Source organism: Hyla sarda, chromosome 2 (genome assembly GCF_029499605.1).
Source record: "Hyla sarda isolate aHylSar1 chromosome 2, aHylSar1.hap1, whole genome shotgun sequence".
Taxonomy (NCBI): domain Eukaryota; kingdom Metazoa; phylum Chordata; class Amphibia; order Anura; family Hylidae; genus Hyla; species Hyla sarda.
Genome location: NC_079190.1, coordinates 346,403,477 through 346,426,502, shown reverse-complemented (window position 1 = coordinate 346,426,502; position 23,026 = coordinate 346,403,477). Strand labels below are relative to the sequence as shown.

Here is a 23,026-nt window from a genome sequence, read left to right as displayed (position 1 = left end):
AACAGCTTATTTGAGGGCTCTTGTAGTATCAAATGTGGTCAGTCACATGGCATTTTTGTGTTTTAAAATCATTAGACTGTTAACATCTTTACAATGGTTTACATTTATAACAAGAACCACAATGTAGAGCCACTGACTTTTGTTCAGATGTCTGTCACCTTGACAAAAAAAGAAAAATAGTGCTGCAGGTAGCATTATTTCTTCCATCAAATGTGGTAGAACAGATGCGAACAGGGCCTCATGTATTTCTGCACATCTAACCAGCACAACCTATACATGCATCCACACACAAGATATGATATTATATATATATATATATATATATATATATATATATATATATATATATCTTGAAGGAGGACTCCAATGACTGGTTTGGGTACAAGCTGATAAGCCTGGGTCAGGGGCTTCCATGTACACATAGAAATGTATGTTCCAGATGTAAGACATGCAAATCACAATACTGGTGACAGGGAGGGGTAGGTTGAAAACAGTGCTAAACTATATTTATTGTATATTATCTATAAGAAGAGATTAAAACACAAGTGCAAAAATGCAAACAGCCCTATCAAGAGGATCTGCAACAAATACGAGTTTCCATTTTATATTCATGGCACTAAGTAACATTTTTCAGTGACATCTTAGGCCTTGTTCCCATCTGTGTTGTATTCCATTGTGAGAAGCTCTGTAAATCTAAATAACAGGACTTTATCTGGGGAAAAAATACTGTAAGCAGTCATTGTATCTCCGCTAAAAAGACTGACACCTGATGGAAATCCAATAGACCCCATTCAAAGCCAATGGGACCTGGCACCATCAGTTGTGCTCCGACCCGTTCAGGGGCTGTTCTGCACAGAAAAAAAAGCTGAATGGAAATCAGATGAAATGCAGCAAAGCGCTTATGTGAACTTAGCCTTAACTTTATGAAGGAAATGCATTCAAAGTGATCTTATTCTGCACAAGAAACACATAAGCTTCCCTCTCATATGTGTATCCCAAACTTGCGTATAGCACTTTGTTTTTCACTTTACTATTGATTATTCCACTATTCCATTTGTTTACCCATTTAAAGTGTTATATTAGGCTTAGTTCACATTGCCATTGGGCTCTGCTATATGTAGCTCCGTTGTCGATTTAAGCGGTGAAAAAAATAGTGCACGCACTATTCTTTTTCTCTGGTAAACTACTCGATCTCTGAAGTTCCCCATTAATGTCAATGGGATCCATCGGGACCCGGTGGTGTCTGTTGTGCTCCGATCCATTTTTGGGGCAGTTCGGTGCAAAGAAAGAGCTAAATGGACCCCGAACAGAACAGAGCACAACAGCACTTACCTACAAAAAAAACAAAACTTAACGCATAGTTAAATTAACACTTTATGTATCCAACATGGTGAATAACATATATACACATCTATAAAAAATGTGTGTATATATATATATATATATATATATATATATATATATATATATATATATATATATAAATAAAAATTACAACTTGTCCAACAAAAAATAGCCCTAAAAAAGTTTGAAATAGATGTGTTACAAAAATAAGAACAAATAAATAAAGTTATGGCATGCTAAATGTGACAACACTAATGCATTTTTTGAAAGGTTTTTGTTGGTCAAAATTGGTAAAACATAAGAATCATTTACTTTGGTATTGTCATAATTGTAGCATAATAAAATGATGATACTATATAAACTGGACATAGAACACAGTTTGTTTTCTTTTAAACTACAAATAGATGCTACGATGCCACCTCTTAGGCACCTTTACATATATACATCCATTCATTATGGTTAGTACGTTGTGTTGATTCGGGGCAGCAAACTTCATCTACGTTGAAGTGATGTCTGAAGTTTCCCTCAATATAATTAATTCTAAATAAAGAACAATGATGCAGAGGAGGTGTATACTCCAATACGACTGGAATTGCCATATACAGGCACTGAGGTTACAACATCCAGCCAAAAACGGCATTGGTAAAAGCCATGATCAACCTACCTAGTAACTGATGTTTAAATTTGTCTACATATGATGAATCAGCCAACAAAAGTTTCCTAGATTTTTTCTTATTAAATGACAAGTACCGTATTTTTCGCCCTATAGGACGCACCAGCATATAAGACGCACCCTATTTTAAAGGTCCAAAATATAGAAAAAAAAGATTCTGAACCCAACAGTGATCTTCAACCTGCGGACCTCCAGATGTTGCAAAACTACAATCCCAGCATGCCCGGACAGCCAAAGGCAGGGAGTTGTAGTTTTGCAACATCTGGAGGTCCGCAGGTTGAAGACCACTGGTATAGGAGGTAATACTCACGTGTCCCTGCCGCTCCGGACCCGTCACCGCTGCCCTGGATGTCGCTCCATCGCTGTCGCCGCGTCCCCGACGCTCCGGACGTCTTCTTCCCCGGGATCCACGCTCTGTCATCACGTCGTTATGCACGCCGCTCCTATTGAATGACGGGACAGCGTGTGCGACAACGTGATGACGTCGAAGGAGAGCGCCGCCATGCAGGGGATTCCGGCACGGAGCAGACACAGAGGAGGCCGGTAAGGTCCCTCCCGGTGTCCTGTAAGCTGTTCAGGACGCCGCGATTTCACCGCGGCAGTCCTGAACAGCCCGACTGAGCAGCCGGGTTAGTGTTATTTTCGCTTTAGACGCGGCGGTCAGCTTTGATCGCCGCATCTGAAGGGTTAATACAGGGCATGACCGCGATTGGTGATGTCCTGTATTAGCCGCGGGTCCCGGCCATTGATGGCCGCAGGTATTCGCCGTATAAGACGCACCAACTTTTCCCCCCCAGTTTTGGGGAAGAAAAAGTGCGTCTTATACGGCGAAAAATACGGTATTTTCCCATTTGGACCAGAGAACATGGCCTGTAATTTCCCTAATTTCTAGGTTCATCCTAGAGAGAAGTAGAAGCCACAGATATGGCACAGATCAGGAGTATGTGAAGTGTTCTTGTATTATTGTATTGTATACTTCAATCACTAAAAAACAGCACATACCTTCCATCCCAGGAAGTCAGCTAACGCCAGGCAACCATCATCACAATCTCCCAGCCAGGCCACGTCCCTTTATACGAACACAATAAACAATCAGATACATTGATAGTACATACAGACCCTACTCAGAATAGAGGGGACAGCTTTTGGGGACAATCTGGAAAACTGTGCATTAAAAAAAAGTTGAATTTAGAAACTGCCCAAACAGTTATCATGCAGTTACCATGTGAGGCATCGGAAATCTATTGGCCACATGACAAAATGGTCTGCGTGACCAAAATATTCGGGCAATTTGTTTGTGAGGCTGGGTTCACACTACGATTTGTAACTACGGTTCCCGTATACGGCTGGGAGGAGGGGAGGGGGCGGGGCTTAATCGCGGTGCCCGCACTCAGCCGTATTCGGGAACCGTATTTAATGCATGTCTATGAGCCGACCGGAGTGGTCGGCCACGTTTTTGCCTGCGGTCGGGAAACAGCATACGGCCGAAAAAGCAGCCGACCGGAGGCTGTGGTTCACTCCGGTCGGCTCATAGACATGCATTAAATATGGTTCCCCTATACGGCTGAGTGCGGGCGCCGCGATTAAGCCCCACTCCCCCTCCTCCCAGCCATATACGGGAACCGTAGTTACAAATCGTAGTGTGAACCCAGCCTGACAGTAGCAAAGTACCTATAAAAAAAATAAGTAGCAAGCAGGTCTCAGCTGCACACGACTTGCCACATGTGCTTTACGACCATAAATACATCAGATTTGGATTTTGAGCAACTGCCGTGTCTGGGTTGCATTATGCCACAACACAACTATATTGACCATCATTAGGTGCAGTGTTGGAATATGACATTGTGATCTTCATGCAAGCAAAGACTCCCTATAGCCCTAGATTTTAATCGACAGCTGTTAGGCCAGAAGCAGCTGTGGCCTATGGGCATTTTTCTAGCAGCAGCCCATTTAGGGCGCTGGATTCTAAATGAGGGATTCCTCTATATGATCACTATTGGCCTAAATAAGATATAAAGACAGACGTGGATCTAAATAATCTAATACATTTTCATTCCTGGGCAAGTAAACTAAATCTTTCAGGATAATATGTGAAAATGTTGTATTACCTGTAAGCTTTCTCTGAGTCAAAGTCCATTCCACCTCCCAAACCGAGAAGTCCAAAAAATGAGTCACCCTAAGGGGTCAAATAAAAAAAGGATTCAAGAAACTAGCTATAGAAATTAGAAATACATTTTCCTGTATGCCTACCTCTCCAGTCTTTTCTTTGTTGATGAGCAGACGGGGCGTTTTACTGGGAACCCTGGAAGAAAATATCATCTGTTACTTTTGATTTTGGATTATTTTTCCCAAATAACCTTGGTCCCTGTCGCTATGAAGAACTGATTCTGACCTTGTAATTGTAATAAGATATCAGTTTTTCATTATACAAAGTGCTCTGTGTGTCTATTGTGCACTATATACTGATCAAATGGTTTGATATACAATGTCATGATGACCACTAAATACTTTCATGTCATACAAGTGTGGCCCAGTCATTTTAAAGGGGTACTCCGGTGGTAAAAAAAAATTTTAAATCCCCGGTTGCCAGAAAGAAAGTTAAACAGATTTGTAAATTACTTCTATTTAAAAATCTTATTCCTTTCACCATTTATCAGCGGCTGTATGCACCGCAGGAAGATGTATTTCTTTCTGGAATTCTTTTCTGTCTGACCACAGTGCTCTCTGCTGACACCTCTGTCCATGTCAGAAACTGTTCAGAGTACAAGCAAATCCCTATAACAAACCTCTCCTGCTCTGGACAGTTCCTCATATGGACAGAGGTGTCAGCAGAGAGCAGCGTGGTCAGACTGGAGAGAACTCCAGAAAGAAATACAACTTCCTGTGGAGCATACAGCAGCTGATAAGTACTGGAAAGATTAAGATTTTTAAATAGAAGTAATTTACAAATCTGTTTAACTTTCTGGCATCAGTTCATTAGAAAAAAAACATTTCCACCAAAGTGCCCCTGAAAGGCTATTAGTAATCCTGTTTCTGGCTTAGAAGTTGCCTTTTTTGGTAGGTTCACTCATACTAACATAACTTTACTTCAGACTTACATCTAAGCAGTCACCTGCATCATGAAATACCAAATGGAAAGTGAAAACTGCCTCAAATGGAATTATTATTATAATAGTTTTTTTTTCATTTACACAAAATGCCCCAAAAACAACTCAAATGGAAAATAAAATGATTTTATGTTAACTTACTTGCCAACAAGTGAGGCAAATGGCTGCACCTGAAGGGACGTTCCCATCACAATAAGGAGATCAACTTTTTGAAAATCCTAGGAGCAAAAAAAAGATTTAGTTCAAATCTTACAAAAGGATTTTTCCACTAAAAAGAAATCTATTTTTCATACAATATAAATATAAATGTCAGAACAGTGCGACTATCTCTGTGTGTCTTTTTTTTTATACAAAGAGATATTGATGGTTAGTACAAGTTAGTATAATGGTAGTCACTAGGGGTCATTCATGTCCATGGACTTTATCTGATACTACAGCTCAGATCCATTAAAGGGGTTGTCCCATCAACTAAGTGTATGATTGCTGGAGGTTGGAAGCTGGAGGAGAATTCTCCTTCATTATTGGTTTTTTCTTTCTTATCTTTTTTCCAAGTTCTCAGTCTTTTTCAAGGTCCTGTTCTTAATAAGTTTTGTTTCCCGTAGCTGACCTCGCTTGCTGAATAATTGAAACTTTCTGTTATTGGCTAAAACTACAGCTATTGTACTTGCGTCAACTCCCCAAAATTGGTACATACGCCCTTCGCTTTTGATAATTATAAAGTCAGAGTGTTTTCCTCATACCTACTTGTCTGTCATCTTTTCCCATGAGGGAGACACTCTCCTGGCGCCAGGGAAAAATCTTAAAAAATCTTAATCCTTCCAGTACTTATTAGCAGCTGTATACTACAGAGGAAGTTCTTTTCTTTTTGAATTTCTGTTCTGTCTGACCACAGTGCTCTCTGCTGATACCTCTGTCCGGGTCAGGAACTGTCCAGAGCAGCATAGGTTTGCTATGGGGATTTTCTCCTGACATGGAAAGAGGTGTCAGCAGAGAGAACTGTGGTCAGACAGAAAAGAAATCCAAGAAGAAAATAATTTCCTCTGTAGTATACAGCTGCTAATAAGTACTGAAAGGATTAAACATTTTTAATAGAAGTAATAATCAACTGGTGCCAGAAAGTTAAAACAGATTTGTAAATTACTTCTATTAAAAAATCTTTTCCCTTCAAGTACTTATTAGCAGCTGTATGCTACAGAGGAAATTCTTTTTTTTTTAATTACTTAATTTTTTTGTCCACAGTGCTCTCTGCTGACACCTGATGCCCGTATCAGGAACTGTTCAGAGGAGGAAAAAAATCCCCGTAGCAAACCTATGCTGCTCTGGACAGTTCCTGACACGGACAGAGGTGTCAGCAGAGAGCACTGTGGACAAGACAAAAAAAATTCAAAGAGAAAATAATTTCCTCTGTAGCATACAGCTGCTAAAAAGTACTAAAATGATTAAGATTTTTAAATAGAAGTAATTTACTAATCTGAATTCAGGTAGAAGACAGACATGGTCGCACATCTACAGTCTTGCACAATGATCTAATTGCTTCTCAGCATCATTTCAAAAACTAACAGGTTGTTAGTATATACGTTTTGATCAAAAAGTACAAAGCCCACTCGCCACCTATTTAGAGTGGGTCCCTAACGTCCCTAGCATAAAATGGTGTAGCACTGGGTGGCGACCACCACCCCAGTGCCCACAGGGGGAACGACCCACTGGCAGAGCCGCCCCAATGCCACTCAAACCAGTCCATGGGTCGCACCTCCCCGCAGACACGGCGCCACGGCAGCAACAGACGCCGCACAGCACCACACCAGTGTGAACAGGGTGCTACAGCTCACTTACCAAGCTCTCCCAGTCAGACTGGGCGGCTGCTAGGAAAGAAATGGCCCATGTGTAGCTAACTACTACTTATATAGGGTTGGGCTGAGGGGGTGGGGAAGAGTGCAGACACATGTTATGCTAGGGACGTTAGGGACCCACTCTAAATAGGTGGCCTTGACGTGGCTTTGTACTTTTTGATCAAAACGTATATACTAACAACCTGTTAGTTTTTGAAATTATGCTGAGAAGCAATTAGATCATTGTGCAAGATTGTAGATGTGCGACCATGTCTGTCTTCTACCTTAATTTACTAATCTGTTTAACTTTCTGGCACCAGTTCATTTGAAAAAAAAAATTATGTTTTCCACCAGAGTACCCCTTTAATTTTCTGGAGCCAGTTGACTTAAAAAGACCTAAAAAAAAAAAAAAAAAAAAAATTTCACCGGAGTCCCCCTTTAAGGTGTAAAACTGATCCCAATAAGAACAATTGCTATCCTTTACCTGGTTCTTACACAGTGAATAAATATTAATTTGTGGGACAATCCTATACCATGTGTTTGTGACCTGTGGGTAAGTGGATATATTCTAGTAGGTTAGTCAACTCCTACATATAAAGGGTTAAAAATTGTGGTATTTGGCTGGGTTCACACTACAGAATTTCTTTGTGGAATTTCAAAGCCAAAATTCTGGTGCAGCAGAATTCCATTGCTGGCAAAAGAATTCCGCTGGCAATGCTGAAATTCCACCGCCAAAAGTATTACGCCAATTTTAACCAGAATCCACACTGCAGACATTGCTGTCTATGGGGACGGCAATGTCCACACGGTCCTAAATCAGTCAGCGCTGGGTGCTCTCGGAATCTCTAGTCAGATTTTGTCTGACCAGAAATTCCATAGTGTGAACCCCTCATTTTCTCATTTTGCATGTTCGTACACCCATAAATGAAAACTTACAGATTTTAAGGCAGAGAAGAATCTGGGTGGCAAGCTTTCTCCAAAAAACACAATATCTGAAAAAAGTATAGATTAACATTAATGATCACTTGTCAAATTTTTTTTATTAGAAAGCATCTTAGTGTCTTTTTAAGCTAAGTGTACAGAAACATGAAAACCTGTGTGGTCAAATGTGAAGACCATTGTCTGACCCCTCACATAGTGCTCTACAGGATTTCAATATTACACAATTCTTTCGTTTTTATACTGAAATGATAGATTAAATCCAAAGATAATTTGCAAAGAGTTTAACGTGATGTGATAAAATTATACTATATGAACCCCAAAAGGCTAAAGGGGGGGTTCTAACAATGACAACTTGTCACCTATTCTCAGGATAGGAGTTTAGTGTCTGACTAATCGGATCATCTCCAGTCACCATGAGAACAGGGGGCCCCTAGTGCCAATTCTTGACTAGTGCACCAGTTCAGTATGCACAATGCTGCAGAGTTAAGGGGTATTCTGGGCAAAAATAATTTATCCCCTATCAAAAGGATAGGGGATAAGATGTCTGATCGTGGGGGCCCGCTGCTGAGACCCCCGCAATCACCCTGTAGCACCCGCATTCTATGCCTCCAGGTTTCCGGAACTGGGGACGTGACGTCACGCCACGCCCCCTCCATTCATGTCTATGGGAAGGGGGCGTGACTGCCGTCACGCCCCCTTCCCATAGACATGAATGGAGGGGGCATGGCGTGACAACACGTCCCCAGTCCCGTAAACCCGGAGGTTTCCGAAACTAGAGACGCAGTCCCTGCATAGAATGCGGGTGCTGCAGGGGGTCTCAGCAGCAGGCCCCCACGATCAGACATCCTATCCCCTATCCTTTGGCTAGGGGATAAAAGGTTTTTGCCCGGAATACCCCTTTAACCTATCCACAGCAGTCCTATAGAAATTCTGTTGCAGCTTTGCACAGGTGTCACATTTCCCCCCCCCCCCCCCCCCCCCACACATTCTTGTAAAGCTGTCGCATATTAATTTTTCTGTAAATGTAAATAACATTACTACCTTGCACCTGTAATGTCTTACCTGGTTTAACCAAGCTATTACACTTCTCACATTTTGGGATCAGATCAGAGAAGATTTTTTCTAAAAGAAAACAAAATTATTATTACATGACAATTATGTTGTTTTTAAAATCGTGTTTGTGTGTGTAAATAATATGAAAACAAAATACATACAATTAAAGGGCTTAACCAGAATAATTAGGTAATTTCTTACTGTCCCAAGTCTGCCTACAAAAATAACAAAGACTTTAACTCACCTTTCACCGCTCCCACAAAGCTCCAGTATTGAGGCACCCTGTCTACGTCGCTGCCTCTGCTTTCTCATGAGCTGCAAAGTATAGCGTCTACATTGAGGGGAACTGACAGTGCCACTGGCCAATGGCATTGTTGCTGTAACTTTAATTGATAAAGAAAAGCGAAGCGGGTTGGTTTTTAAATGGAGTGCTCGGTTTTTGTCATACGTTTTTAACCGTGTTCTAATAAAGTTTAGAGTGCTATGGATGGTTTCCAGAGTTCTGCCAGAGGAGCTGACTTGACAAGCTGAGCAGGTCACATTATTACAGAAGCAGTGAATATAGATGAGGGAGGTGTGAGCACCTCAGCCATTCAGGGATAATCACACACTGTACACTGAAGCGCTGGCTGAGGAGAACGGAGTGTGATGTCAGGCCCAGGAAACTGGTGTCCGACAGTCATCATGTGTGCAAAGAACTACTGGACTTTCTGCCAGGAGGAAAGGCTGAGAGAAACAGGGTGTGGTCTCAGCAAAGTAGACTTGTACATCGCAAAGTTATATAACTTTAAATCCGAATGTAGCAAAGAATGACAAAGGCACTCACCACGTACAGTGTGAATTATTTTATTGTTCAGTACATTGGTGCAAGTTCAAGACGCCAGTGCATTTAGATTGGTGACAGCTATTTCCTTCCCAGAGGAACTTCAACGAACCATTTCCTCTAACCTGTGCACTCCTTTTTTAAGTACACTCCCCTTCACAGGTGAGTGGAAATTAGATACAAATAGAAAATTAAAGTGCAGTGACAATACATAAATATATATAAAATCCATTCGAAAAAATCTCTACACAATGTTATAAAAAGACTCCCATGTCTATTCTATCATTCAGTCCTGCATTTTTTTGCGCTCGTGTTCGCAGGATCCATCTGGCTTCTAGTTCCCGCAACCTCCTAGTATTATCTTGACCTTCTATTACATTCATTTTCTGTAAACCCATAAACATTAATCTCTCTGTATTTCCATTATGTCTGTGTGGGAGGTATTACAAGAGATCTCAACGAGTTTATGTGTTGCAGAACGAAAAACATGGTACAGTGATCCCTCAACTTACAATGGCCTCAACATACAATAGTTTCAACATACAATGGTCTTTTCTGGACCATTGTAACTTGAAACCAGACTCAACATACAATGTACAGACAGTCCAGATCTGTGAAACGTGTCACAACTGGAAGAACTGACCAATCAGAATGGGCATTTTACTGGTAAATCACCTCTATTACTGAAGTACATGCACTGACTGGATGTCTGGTAACGCCCCCTACAGTACAGGGAGGAACTACAAGTTCTGTACTACTACTTACCTGTGCCAGGGTTGGTTGCTCCTTTGAACAACAAGTAAGGGCGGCTCCATTTGGGACAGTGTGTGTAATGTATAGGACCCTGAAGAAGTTCCTGCCCGCTATATAAACCATTGTTTCCCAACCAGGGTGCCTCCAGCTGTTGCAAAACTACAACTCCCAGCATGCCCGGACAGCCAACGGCAGTCCGGGCATGCTGGGAGTTGTAGTTTTGCAACAGCTGGAGGCACCCTGGTTGGGAAACACTGACATAGACAGTGATTTACAGCTTCCAGCAGCTCTTTCTTACTTTTATATGTAAGGACTTGTCTTATCTGTATTAGTTATCTACTTATTTTTCTTTAATCCTCACCTTTTCCTATTTTTGGAATGACATTTTGGGGGTTACAGAATCAATTACCAGGTTTCCATAGAGTTCTGGTCTCAACATACAATGGTTTCAACATACAATGGTCGTCCTGGAACCAATTAATATTGTAACTTGAGGGACCACTGTATATGCAATCATTTGTGAATGTATAAGATTCTATATAGGGAGAGTACAATAAGACCAGTCAATATTAGATTCCGTGAGCATATCAGATCAGTCACCACAGGATAAGGGTCCCCAAGGTTAATCGAACATATTAACACTAAACATAATTTATGGGTTTACAGAAACTGAATGTAATAGAAGGTCAAGATAATACTAGGAGGTTGCGGGAACTAGAAGCTAGATGGAACCTGCGAACACCAGCGCAAGAAAATGCAGGACTGAATGATAGAATAGACATGGGAGTCTTTTTATAACATTGTGTAGAGATTTTTTCAAATGGATTTCAATTATATTTATACAGTGACCCCTCGACCTACAATGGCCCCGACATACGATAATTTCAACATGCAATGGCCTCTCAGAGGCCATCGCATGTTGAAGGCAGCATCAACATACGATGCTTTTATATGTCGGGGCCATCGCATAAACAGCTATCCGGCAGCACTGACTGCTTCAGCTGCCACCGGATAGCCGTTTACGGTGCCCCGTGAGCTCCGGTGATGTCACTTACCTGTCCTCAGGGCTCCAGCGCGTCCTCTTCGGGATCCTCTGCATCGTCGGCGCCCTCCATCGTCATCATCACGTCACTGCGCACGCCGTCCCGTCTTCCAATAGGAGCGGCGTGCGTAGCGATGTGATGGCGGCGGCGGAGAGCACGGATGCCGGGGAAGCAGAGGCCTTGCCGGAGCGGCGGGGACGCGGCGACAGCGATGGACGGCGACATCTCATGCAGCGGTGACGAGCGGTGACGGTCCGGAGCGGCGGGGACAGGCGAGTACAACTTCCTCTAACAGTGGTCTACAACCTGCGGACCTCCAGATGTTGCAAAACTACAACACCCAGCATGCCCGGACAGCCAACGGCTGTCCGGGCATGCTGGGTGTTGTAGTTTTGCAACATCTGGAGGTCCGCAGGTTGTAGACCACTGTCCTATACCTTACATTGCACGGATCCCTCAACATGCGATGGTTTCAACAAACGATGGTCCATTTGGAACGGATTACCATCGTATGTTGAGGGACCACTGTATATGTATTGTCACTGCACTTTACTTTTCTATTTGTATCCAATTTCCACTCGCCTGTGTTCCACGTCACTAGAACGGGAGTGTACTTAAAAAAGGAGTGCACAGGTTAGAGGAAATGGTTTGTTGAAATTCCTCTAGGAAGGAAACAGCTGTCACCAATCTAAACGCAATGGCGTCTTGCACTTGCAGCGGCATGCCGCCGCCTTATCCTGCACCGATGTACTGAACAATAAAAGAAGAAGTCACACTGTACATGGTGAGTGCCTTTGTCATTCTTTGCTACATTCGGAGTTGATGTGTATACTTTCACCTCTGCAAATGAGCACCACCTACCAGTAACTGTGTGCATGAACTTTTCACCGCCACAAGCCACTCACCTCTGTAAAGACTGCGCTATAAGGGATAGTAGTAGTGCCTGCGCTGCCTTTGTCTTTACTTGCCAATTATATAACTTTAACATGTACAGCTTAATAAAGGTCATTTCCTTTGGCTGGAATTCTCCTTAAATTCCTCCATCTGATTGGGTAGTATCTATATAAATATGTAGTAGTGACCCTTACCAGCCACTGCAGATGAATCTGTGTGCAAAACGCGCATCTGTTGTGTGGAGATTGCTGTTGCCTCTACTCACTACATGGCACTCATTGAGCGCTATGTAGAAGTCAAAAGGAGAAGACACAATTGGTCTAGTGGTCAAGACTTAAAAGCTTTTGTTACAAATTACTAAGGGTATTACATGGAGGGAAGTTGATTGAATAAACAGTAACTATCTAACTCTTATTTTTTAGGGTGTGTTCACACTACAGAATTCTTGCGGAATTCCACGAGCGGAACTCCGCGGTGTGAACATAACATTAGTGTGAATGGGTTTCCGCGAGACCCGTTCACACTGCGGAATTTCCCTGGCCCTAGCACCTCAGTATTTCCGGCGGTGGCTGCCAGGCGGAATCTCCGCTTGTGGAATTCAGCGAGCGGAGATTCCGTAGTGTGAACGCACCGTTATAGGTAACTTGGAGCTTTGTAGCAGAAATTTCAACCATTTTAAAGATATAGTAAGGCATTAGTCAGCACAGAATATTGTACCCAACCACAATATAACAATAAACATAGGAACAAAGAGAGATGGATCCAGCTCGTGCAGATAAAAGAATTTTAATCCATAAGAAAAGGAGGATACAAGTAATGTGTTTCAAGCGCTGAATTGCGCTCTTAGTCATACAATTTTTGCATAGTACATGCGGGTTTATATAGGTGGGGAGCAATTCCGGTCGATCACAGACCATGTGACCGGCAGGAGTTAACCCCTTGCACATAGATATAATATGGTATAGACAAATAGAAAAATGCATAAATAATTGAAGCACAGAATATATGTATAACATATGATCCAGGTGAGGAAAACATAGGAAAGAAGAACTTGAGATTACAGTAGGAAAATAATAAGAAAACAAATAAACAAAATAGCAGACATGTTCAAGAACCGGGGATGTCACAGGAGTAAACGGAAGATGTATCACAAATGAATAATGTTGATATATGTAGTTTACTATTCATAATCAATAAAAAAGGGGGAAAAAATATTTTGATGTAGTATAGAGTGAACATATAAAAATATAAATATTTCACTAATTGTATAAAAGGGATGATTGAATATGAAGTAAAAATACAAAAATTTATTCAGCGCTTGAAACGCGTTACTTGTATCCTCCTTTTCTTATGGATTAAAATTCTTTTATCTGCACGAGCTGGATCCATCTCTTTGTTCCTCTGATTAGCTGGTGCCGTCCAGCACCTGGATCCGTGCTCTGCTGTCCGAGGCGGGGTGAGCTGGTCTTCATCTTACCTTCACAACAATAAACATATAGCTTAACTCCACACATTGTTAATCCCTCACTAGGGGATTATAGGAGAGAACCTCAGCCCCTAAAAATTGCCACTTGGTGTGTGGTTCAGAATACAGGAGAAGTTACACCCTTTATTTGCCTGTACCATAAAGCACATTTGATTTCCCAAGATGCAGCTTAAGGAACAGAGAAAATACATTAATTGATGATCAATATGATACCTTTCATCCAAGAAAGTGGATATTCAGCTCTACAGAAAGCTCCAACACAGTGTGAGGTGTGGAAAGTTCCATGAGCTTCAACTAAGTCATCAGAAGACAGACCGGCCACTCTCTCCAAAGTGTCAATGTTCTTAGTGAAGAGAAAAGTATTGTTACCACCATGAAGTTATTAGTAGGTACTAATCAGAGCAATGTAGCAGCAGTTTTAATACCTGAGTGTAGCAACGAAGAAGTAGACCCTTTTCTTTCATTAGCCGAATAAAATAATGGCAAATAGTTGGCTGAAAAAGAAGAAAACATTTTGGTGAAAAACAATAATGGCAGCATGAGAGGCCCAAGTGTTTCCGAGTAAATCATAGTGTCTTGGCATCCAGCTGCCATGGTATGGGCAGCATAAAACAGGCGACAGGTTCCCTTTAAGGTCCCAACCTAGCATTTCAATTGGGAGTCTTATTGATTTTAATGGGATTCTGCTGCACTGTGCACAAAGTGTTTCTGTCTCTGCCACAGAAATCCTGATTCCAGTGTCCACAGAAAGAATAGACTATTCTTTCTGCGGATCCCGCTCAGAAATGCATTGCCGACTATGAAACGGGCATTTCCGAGCAGTCCTAGTGCCTGCCGGATCATTCACATGTGTGAACTCATCCTTAAATAATGATGTGATATATTATGTGTTGTTTATCTAAGATTGTATGTACCTAATTTTAAGATTTTAGGATTAGGTTTTTCTTTATGTCCTAATGGTAAAACCATAGAATTCATATAGGGTGTACTTTCTTTTTCTCAAGACTGAAATCAGTGCCTACAAATGTATCTACTTAACTGTGTACAGGTTTCCAGCCTCGGCATGTAAAAAGAGGTGATCTCACTAACTGACAGCAAACTAATACCTCCAAAATGGTGAGAAATTCAAACAAACTATATAAGAAAATTATACACCTTATCAGTGGAGGGCATCTGCTGGGACCCCGAACAATCCTGAGAATAAAGGGGCTGCAGTGTCAACATTGCAGTCCCTTTACTATTTGTCCCCAGTCCCTGCAGAGCCAGGTGGGCAGGAGTGTCGATGTGCAATGGACTGCAGTCTGTGCAGGCACTGTGGCTCTGGCGAACAGCTGATCAGCAGGGGTGCTGGGTGTCTGACCCCCAATCAGATATTAAAGGGGTACTCCGATGGAAAAAAAAAATCAAATCAACTGGTACCAGAAAGTTAAACAGATTTGTAAATACTTCTATTAAAAAAAATATGAATCCATCCAGTACTTATCAGCTGCTGAATACTACAGAGGAAATTCTTTTCATTTTGGAACACAGAGCTCTCTGCTGTCATCTCTGTCCATATCAGGAACTGTCCAGAGCAGGAAAGTAGTGTTGTATACAGCAGCTGATAAGTACTGGAAGGATTAAGATTTTTTTAATAGAAGTCATTTACAAATCTGTTTAACTTTCTGGAGCCAGTTGAAAGGTTTTCCACCAGAGTACCCCTTTAATAGCCTATCCTGGGGATAGGCTATCGATAAAAAAGTCCAGATTTTATTTTTTTTTATATTGACAAAAAAAGGCACCTAGATAGAAATGTCAGATTGCTGCATAACTCAGCATGAAGATATGTAAATTATTACAAGTGTGGTCTGATTATACACTGGCTTTTGCCAGTGGCCTAAAACAGGAGGCCTTAGGGTGCGTTCACACGCTCTTTGTTTTTGCGGGTTTTCCACTGCGTATTTGAAAGGGTGCGGGCTCTTCTCGGCTATCCGCAGCAGATTTTCCACGGAGGAATTTACGCTGCGGAAAATTCGCCACAAACCCCATTGAAGTCAGTAGGGACGGCGGAGGATTTTCCGCAGCGTAAATTCCACCGCGGAAAATCTGCTATGGACAGCCGAGAAGAGCCCGCCCCTTTTCAAATACGCAGCGGAAAACCTGCAAAAACAAAGAGCGTGTGAACGCACCCTAAAAGTGCTTCACTTGCTGCCATATAAAAAAGGCTCTCAAAAGGCTGCACTAACTGCTGGTGTGGTGAACTGGGGAGCCATCGCATACTACAGTCAGTTACCCCTAGTGGTAATATGGGGGACAATAACAGCTCCAGGACATGGATTGCTTCCTATGGCACGGCTTCCAACTGGCATTTTTCAACAGGATAAAAGGGCATTTTTTCAATGATTGTATGCAGCGTTATGTTAAGGCTCGTTCACACGGCCGTCTGTCCCCGTTGTTTTATCCCCGTTTTGGATTTTTTTACAATCCTTATGCACCCGTTTGCACCCATCTGCACTCATTTCCGTTTTTTTTTTACAGCAGAAAAAACGGCACATGCAGTACTTTTTCTTCCGTCCAAAAAACGGAAGAAAAAAAGGATACAGTAAATTTAACATTGAAGTCTATGGAAAACGGATGAGCCTTTAATGTCATCCGTTTGCATACGTTTTTTCAATCCGTTTTTTCATCCGTTTTTATTTTTGAGCATGCTCAGAGCAAAAAAAAAATTTGGGGGGGGTTTATTAACTGAACAAAAACGGATAACATCCGTTTCCATCCGTTTTTTTTTTATCTTTGACGGGAGAAGAACGGGACGGGTCTAGATGGCCGTGTGAACGCAGCCTTAGTTTAGCCATGGCAACCATGGCAATGATCCTATATGAATGAGCAAGAAAGAACTGAATTTGCATTTGGAAAACAATGAATAGATTACAGATGTGACTGCAGACAACTCTTCTACCTTATCTAAACTTCACTTTCTACTTGTACTAAGTAACAACAGACGGCCAAGTTGTCTTACCAGAGACAAATCACCACCCACTGTGATAGGAGCAGAATTATACTGAGCACTTATAGAAGCATTCTACATATTTCGAAAAAGTGGGTCATCTATACATAACTACCGTATTTACATTCTGCCAGATCAGATATGGATAGGCAGTAGAGATGAGCGAATTTACAGTAAATTCGATTCGTCACGAACTTCTCTGCTCGGCAGTTGATGACTTTTCCTGCATAAATGAGTTCAGCTTTCAGGTGCTCCGGTGGGCTGGAAAAGGTGGATACAGTCCTAGGAAAGAGTCTTCTAGGACTGTATCCACCTTTTCCAGCCCACGGGAGCACCTGAAAGCTGAACTAAATTATGCAGGATAAGTCATCAACTGCCGAGCCGAGAAGTTCGTGACGAATCGAAATTACTGTAAGTTCGCTCATCTCTAATAGACAGGTGTGTTAGCCTGGCTCATATTTATAGGCATAATAATATCACTGCATGGAGAGTAGATGAGACACTGAATAATAGTAGATGTTGCACCACATAGTTGAGGGATACTGAAAGATATACATAGACTAACCTTGAATTGTCCTGGGTACAGCTCTCTGGCCAGAGCAAAGAATGGTTCTGGGTTTTGCTATAAGAAAGAGAATATTTAACATTAGTATAAAAACTTATATAGGACTTTTTTTTAAAGGGGTACTCCACTGGAAAACATTTTTTTTTAATCAACTGGTATCAGAAAGTTAAAACAGATTTGTAAATTACTTCTATTAAAAAAGCTTAATCTTTCCAGTACTTATCAGCTGCTGAATGATCCACAGGAAGTTCTTTTCTTTTTGAATTTCCTTTCTTTCTGACCACAGTGCTCTCTGCTGACACCTCTGTGCCGTATTTTCCATGCACCCTGGTGACCTCTGGGGACACAAAATACAGCCTATACCAGTGGTCTTCAACCTGCGGACCTCCAGATGTTGCAAAACTACAACTCCCAGCATGCCCGGACAGCCGTTGGCTGTCCGGGCATGCTGGGAGTTATAGTTTTGCAACATCTGGAGGTCCGCAGGTTGGAGATTACTGGCCTATACTATCTATCGCTTCTCGGCCTTTTGGCTAAGATCAAGTGTAGTGTCTGTTCTTATCAGTTTAATATCTGATACATCCCCTATCTGGGGACCATATATTAAAGGGGTAGTCCAGTGGTGAAAAACTTATCCCCTATCCTAAGGATAGGGGATAAGTTTGAGATCGCGGATAGGGGATAAGTTTGAGATCGCGGGGGGGCTCTCCGCCGAGATAGGGGCCCCGGCTCTCCGCCGAGATAGCGGGTGTCGACCCCCGCATGAGGCGGCGGCCGACACGCCCCCTCAATACATCTCAATGGCAGAGCCGGAGATTGCCGAAGGCAGCGCTTCGGCTCTGCCATAGAGTTGTATTGAGGGGGTGTGTCGGCCGCCGCCTCGTGCGGAGGTCGACACGCCCCCTTCCCGCGGGCTGTCGGGGCTCCGTACAGGAGATCGCAGGGGGCCCCAGTGGTCGGACCCCCCGCGATCTGCAACTTATCCCCTATCCTTAGGATAGGGGATAAGTTGCTCACCACTGAGTCACCACTGGACTACTCCTTTAAATGGAATTTTGAGAACGGGGGCCGATTTCGTAGCTTGCTTCCGTCGCCCCATGCATTGACCCGATATGGCAGTATCTTCGGCTACAGTACACCAAAAATATCTGCTGGGCTCTCTGTCAGAGACATGTGGTGGGTTGTGCCAGGGATTTCATGATTCCTTGGAAGATACCGGGGTTACAGTCAGGACTGTTTCTCCTCTACCACCGGTTGTCGTGACATGTTTGCCATGTCCGCAGGTGTTCTTGACGTATACATACATTGGGGGAGATTTATCAAAACCTGTCCAGAGGAAAAGTTGCCCAGTTGCCCATAGCAACCAATCAGATAGCTTCTTTCATTTTGCAGAGGCCTTGTTAAAAATAAAAGAAGCAATCTGATTGGTTGCTATGGGCAACTGGGCAACTTTTCCTCTGGACAGGTTTTGATAAATCTCCCCATTATTCCCTCCTCCACAGGCTGCCACATCTGCGACTGCTGTCCCGGATCCCCATGTCCAATGTGACGTCTCCATGGAAGTGTCCCTTCATGGCCATGGATTGCACCTGCTCTCATTAGGCCAGACAGTAGTTTCACCTGTCACTCATCTCCCAACTGCAGCGTCCGCGGCTGGATTTCAATACCCCACTACTAGTGCGAGGTGACCGCTGGAGTGCCCCGTTGTCTACATGGACCCATACCAGTAAACCAGACGGTGGTCTGCATGGTTTTATCTGCCGTCTGTCACTTCTCCAAGGGCTGAAGTATCTGTGGCTGAAGTTCCGGTACCTCACTGCTAGTGCGCGGTGTCAGGTGGAGTGACCTGGCGTGTCCTGTGGACCATATGCAGGTCTAAGGGGATACAAACCACGGCTCCTATGCCTCCCCGATCTCCCAGGGTGATGGGGATTCTATTCACGGCTTCTAGGCTTCACTGCCTTTTTCACATGTGTCAAATGGGCACAGTTATTGCCTATCTGACTATGTCACTTTATCACTAGCGCCTGGAGGGGCACTCATTACATTGTCTGAACAGTTTCTGCCGCTGTCGGTCTCCCATCTCTGGGCTGCCGTGTGCATAGCTGTGGCTTCCCATACCTCACTGTTGGTGTGGAATTTTGAATTTTCTTTCTGTCTGGTACTCTAGAGGGGGGGGGGGGGGGGGAATGTTTCCAGTTCAACTGGTACCCGAAAGTTATACATATTTATAAATTACTTTTATTTAAAAATCTTAATCCTTCCAGTACTTTTCATCTGCTGTATGCTCCAGAAGAGGCTGTGTAGTTCTCTCAGTCTGACCACAGTGCTCTCTGCTGAAACCTCTGTCAATATCAGGAACTGTCCAGAGCAGGAGAGGTTTGCTATGGGGATTTGCTTCTACTCTGGACAGTTCCTAAAATGAACAGAGGTGTCAGCAGAGAGCACTGTGGTCAGACAGAGAGGAAATTCTAAAAGAAAAGAACTTCATGTGGAGCATACAACAGCTGATAAGTACTAGGATTAAGACTTTTAAATAGAAGTAATTTACAAATCTGTTTAACTTTCTGGCACCAGTTTTTTCTAGAATTTTTTTTTTTCCAGTGGAGTACCCCTTTAACACTGGCTTTACACCAATCTCTGTATATATGCCATTGTACTGAGGTAATTTTAGGGGCTTTAGCACTTTGGAGCAGAAAATCCTTCATTCATGTATACACTAAAATATTTACAACCCTACGGGGTAAATCAGCAGTCATTGGTGCAGACTGTGTTGAAGGGGTATTCCAGCCTTAGACATCTTATCCCCTATCCAAAGGATAGGATATCTGATATCACGAGGGGGCGTGGTGTGACATCACGTCTCTGAAGCAGCGCCCAGCACAGAATGCTGGGTGCTGCATAGAGATCGCGGCGGGAACCCTGCGATCAGACATCTTATCCCCTATCCTTTGGATAGGGGATAAGATGTCCAGGGCCGGAATACCCCTTTAAATAAAAATCCACAGATAATCTTCAGAAACACATTTACTGCAGATTATGAGTTCCCCGATTGAAGTTATATTTGTTTTCTGATTACATTTATGTGGTGAAAAAAAAAAAAAAAAATAATGTATTTTATTTTTGGGGGTGTTCATTTCTACGCAGTGCACTTTACGCAGTGCAATTACAAAGATACCCAATTTACATAGGTTTTTGTTTTATTTTACTTTTTTTTTATTTTTCATTACTTTTATAAGAAAATGAGTATGCATAAAATTTCCCTATTCTGACCACTATAACATTTTATATATTTTTTTTATATTTTATCCATGTGCTGTATAAGAGCTCATTTGCCTTGTGAGCAATAGTTTTTATCAGAACTTTGGTTTTGATGGCACTTTATGTACTGCTTTGATCCACCACACCTGTGATCTACTGCTAGAGCCTGCCACAGACAGGCTCTAACAACAGAAGATCATCAGAAGCCACAGAGGCCAAGGTATGGCCTGTGGCTGCCACAACAACATGTCACCTTTCCATGATTGTGCTGCAGGGAGCTTACCTATACCATCACAGAGTGTTCTGACTTTGACAGTGGCCATCTAAAGGATTAGTAGCCCAAAGCTACGGAAAACAGCTGATGGATGACGGATATGGAGCGGGATGAAGTCAAGATCCAGTTTCATATGTCCTTACTGGCCCCATGTCTTACATATACATCATAGGGCCGGAAAGGGTTAAAATCTCATCCACTTTACTACTGCTACTGTAAACTGAGTATCTGCCCTGTGTGAACTTGCCCTTCTCTTTGCAATGTGCTATTTCACTATCGTAAAATGGAATGTTAATTGATTTGTGAGCTACATGAAAACATCTAGACTGTATTCACAAGCCTTTATATGGTCATGATCAGTATGTCATTATTTATTGTAAACCATACATTATCATATACTTAGTTTATAAAAAAGTGACACAAATTATGAACAGTTACCCATCATTTCTTATGACTGTGTGGAATTATTTCCTTACCTTAAAGAATCCAATTTCAAAAATGGCCTCAGGATAGGGTAAGTTGTATTTCTGTAAATTAGAGTACAATCCGCTACCTGGAGAACGGAAATCAGGTATTCCTGCAGCTAAAGAAGGAAAGTACAGATTAGAACCTTTTTCTGGGTAACATTTATTTATTTATTTTTTAAGAAAAGATCCAGGGTGCTACAAAAAGGAGATTTTTTTGTACTCACAGTAAAATCTCTTTCTTGTAGCCTTCATTGGGGAACACAGAGATCATGAGTACATGCTGCTGTCCACTAGGAGGCTGACACTAGGCAAAAAAAGAAGTCAGCTCCTCCCAGCAGGATATACCCGCCCACAGGCACTGAGCTAATCAGTATCGTCACAAAGTAGTGGGAGAAGCCAAACAACAAAGGAGATACATCCAAAGGACATCAGAAAGGAACAACAGGCAACAAACAACCTGACCAGGAACTGTAAATGGGTAAGCGCTGTGTTACCCAATGAAGGCTGCGAGAAAGAGATTTTACTGTGAGTACAAAAAAATCTACTTTTCTCGGTGGGGAAACCGAGAGAAAGAAGGCCAGAGAAAGAAGGCCAGTCCAGAGATCGCATACATCCATCTGCAGAGGAACATGGACGAGGCCCAGAAGAAACCGGAATCCAGAACCCAACCACCTGGAAGCCCTACAAAACAAGAGGGGAGAGCTAGGATCCGAAGGAGGAAACCTTCCAGAGACTGGGATCCGACAGCCGACCAAGTGCGAGGAGAAATGGTCGCCCTTTAGGTCCACTGGACCAAAACGATGGCCTGGCAGGAGAGCGGAATTGACTTCTGTCGAAAAGGCACAAGATGCAGGACCACCAAGGCCTGACCAAAACGAGGAAGATAGCGTCAAGAGAACCCCATTCAGAGATACATCCAAGCCAAGCAAACATGAGGAGGAAATGCTAACTGCCATAAGAGAGAACGAGCTGGAGAGGCTCGAAGAGAACGCCCTGCGAGGAGACCAGCCTCAACGGCAGGAGACCGGGCCCGACAGGGGAAACCTGGATGACCTTAAAGGCCCTCAGCCATAAGGTCTGCACGGCCCCAAGAGAGGCGAAGGCACGCAAACTGGCCGGAGACAAGGCAAGGTCTGTCCGGCAACACTGGAGCAGCCGCCATCAGAACCAGAGTTTCCCAGATCTGGAAAAAGGCTGAGGGAACTCGGAGTCTCACACCAGCTGATATTGTCAAGTCGGAGCGAAACACCTCAGCCGACATGTGCCCAGGTAGAGAAAGGAGTCGGAGAGGTGGAGGGAGACCACCCCCTGCAGGGCTAGCGAGAAAAAACGGGACTGGAATCTCGGCAAGGCCAGAGACAAAAAAACACCGCCAAGGTTGAAGTATCAGGAAAACCATCCAGCAGCTCAAAGCAAAAAGGTCCTGAAAAGGTAGAACCATGAGGGAGAGAGTCACGAACGAGTCTAGAACCACAAAGGGAAGGAGTCCTATACCCTAGAAGAGAAAATCGGACAGAAAAACAGGT

The 23,026-nt window shown here is 42.8% G+C and overlaps 1 protein-coding gene and 1 pseudogene across 1 annotated transcript in view; one reads left to right on the top strand and one right to left on the bottom strand.

Annotated features, from left to right (window-relative positions):
- Window positions 1-23,026, bottom strand: part of SIRT2 (sirtuin 2) — a 49,019-nt gene that overhangs the window by 8,916 nt on the left and 17,077 nt on the right. The window contains exons 6-15 of the mRNA XM_056558209.1: window positions 21,510-21,616; window positions 17,499-17,555; window positions 14,373-14,441; window positions 14,161-14,290; window positions 8,958-9,017; window positions 7,890-7,945; window positions 5,266-5,342; window positions 4,268-4,319; window positions 4,126-4,193; window positions 3,020-3,086 (exon numbers count right to left, since the gene is read on the bottom strand). Of these exons, the coding sequence (XP_056414184.1) occupies window positions 3,020-3,086; window positions 4,126-4,193; window positions 4,268-4,319; window positions 5,266-5,342; window positions 7,890-7,945; window positions 8,958-9,017; window positions 14,161-14,290; window positions 14,373-14,441; window positions 17,499-17,555; window positions 21,510-21,616 (743 nt within the window). The remainder of the gene's footprint in view (window positions 1-3,019; window positions 3,087-4,125; window positions 4,194-4,267; window positions 4,320-5,265; window positions 5,343-7,889; window positions 7,946-8,957; window positions 9,018-14,160; window positions 14,291-14,372; window positions 14,442-17,498; window positions 17,556-21,509; window positions 21,617-23,026) is intronic.
- On the top strand, window positions 18,012-18,133 carry LOC130359958 (U2 spliceosomal RNA; annotated as a pseudogene).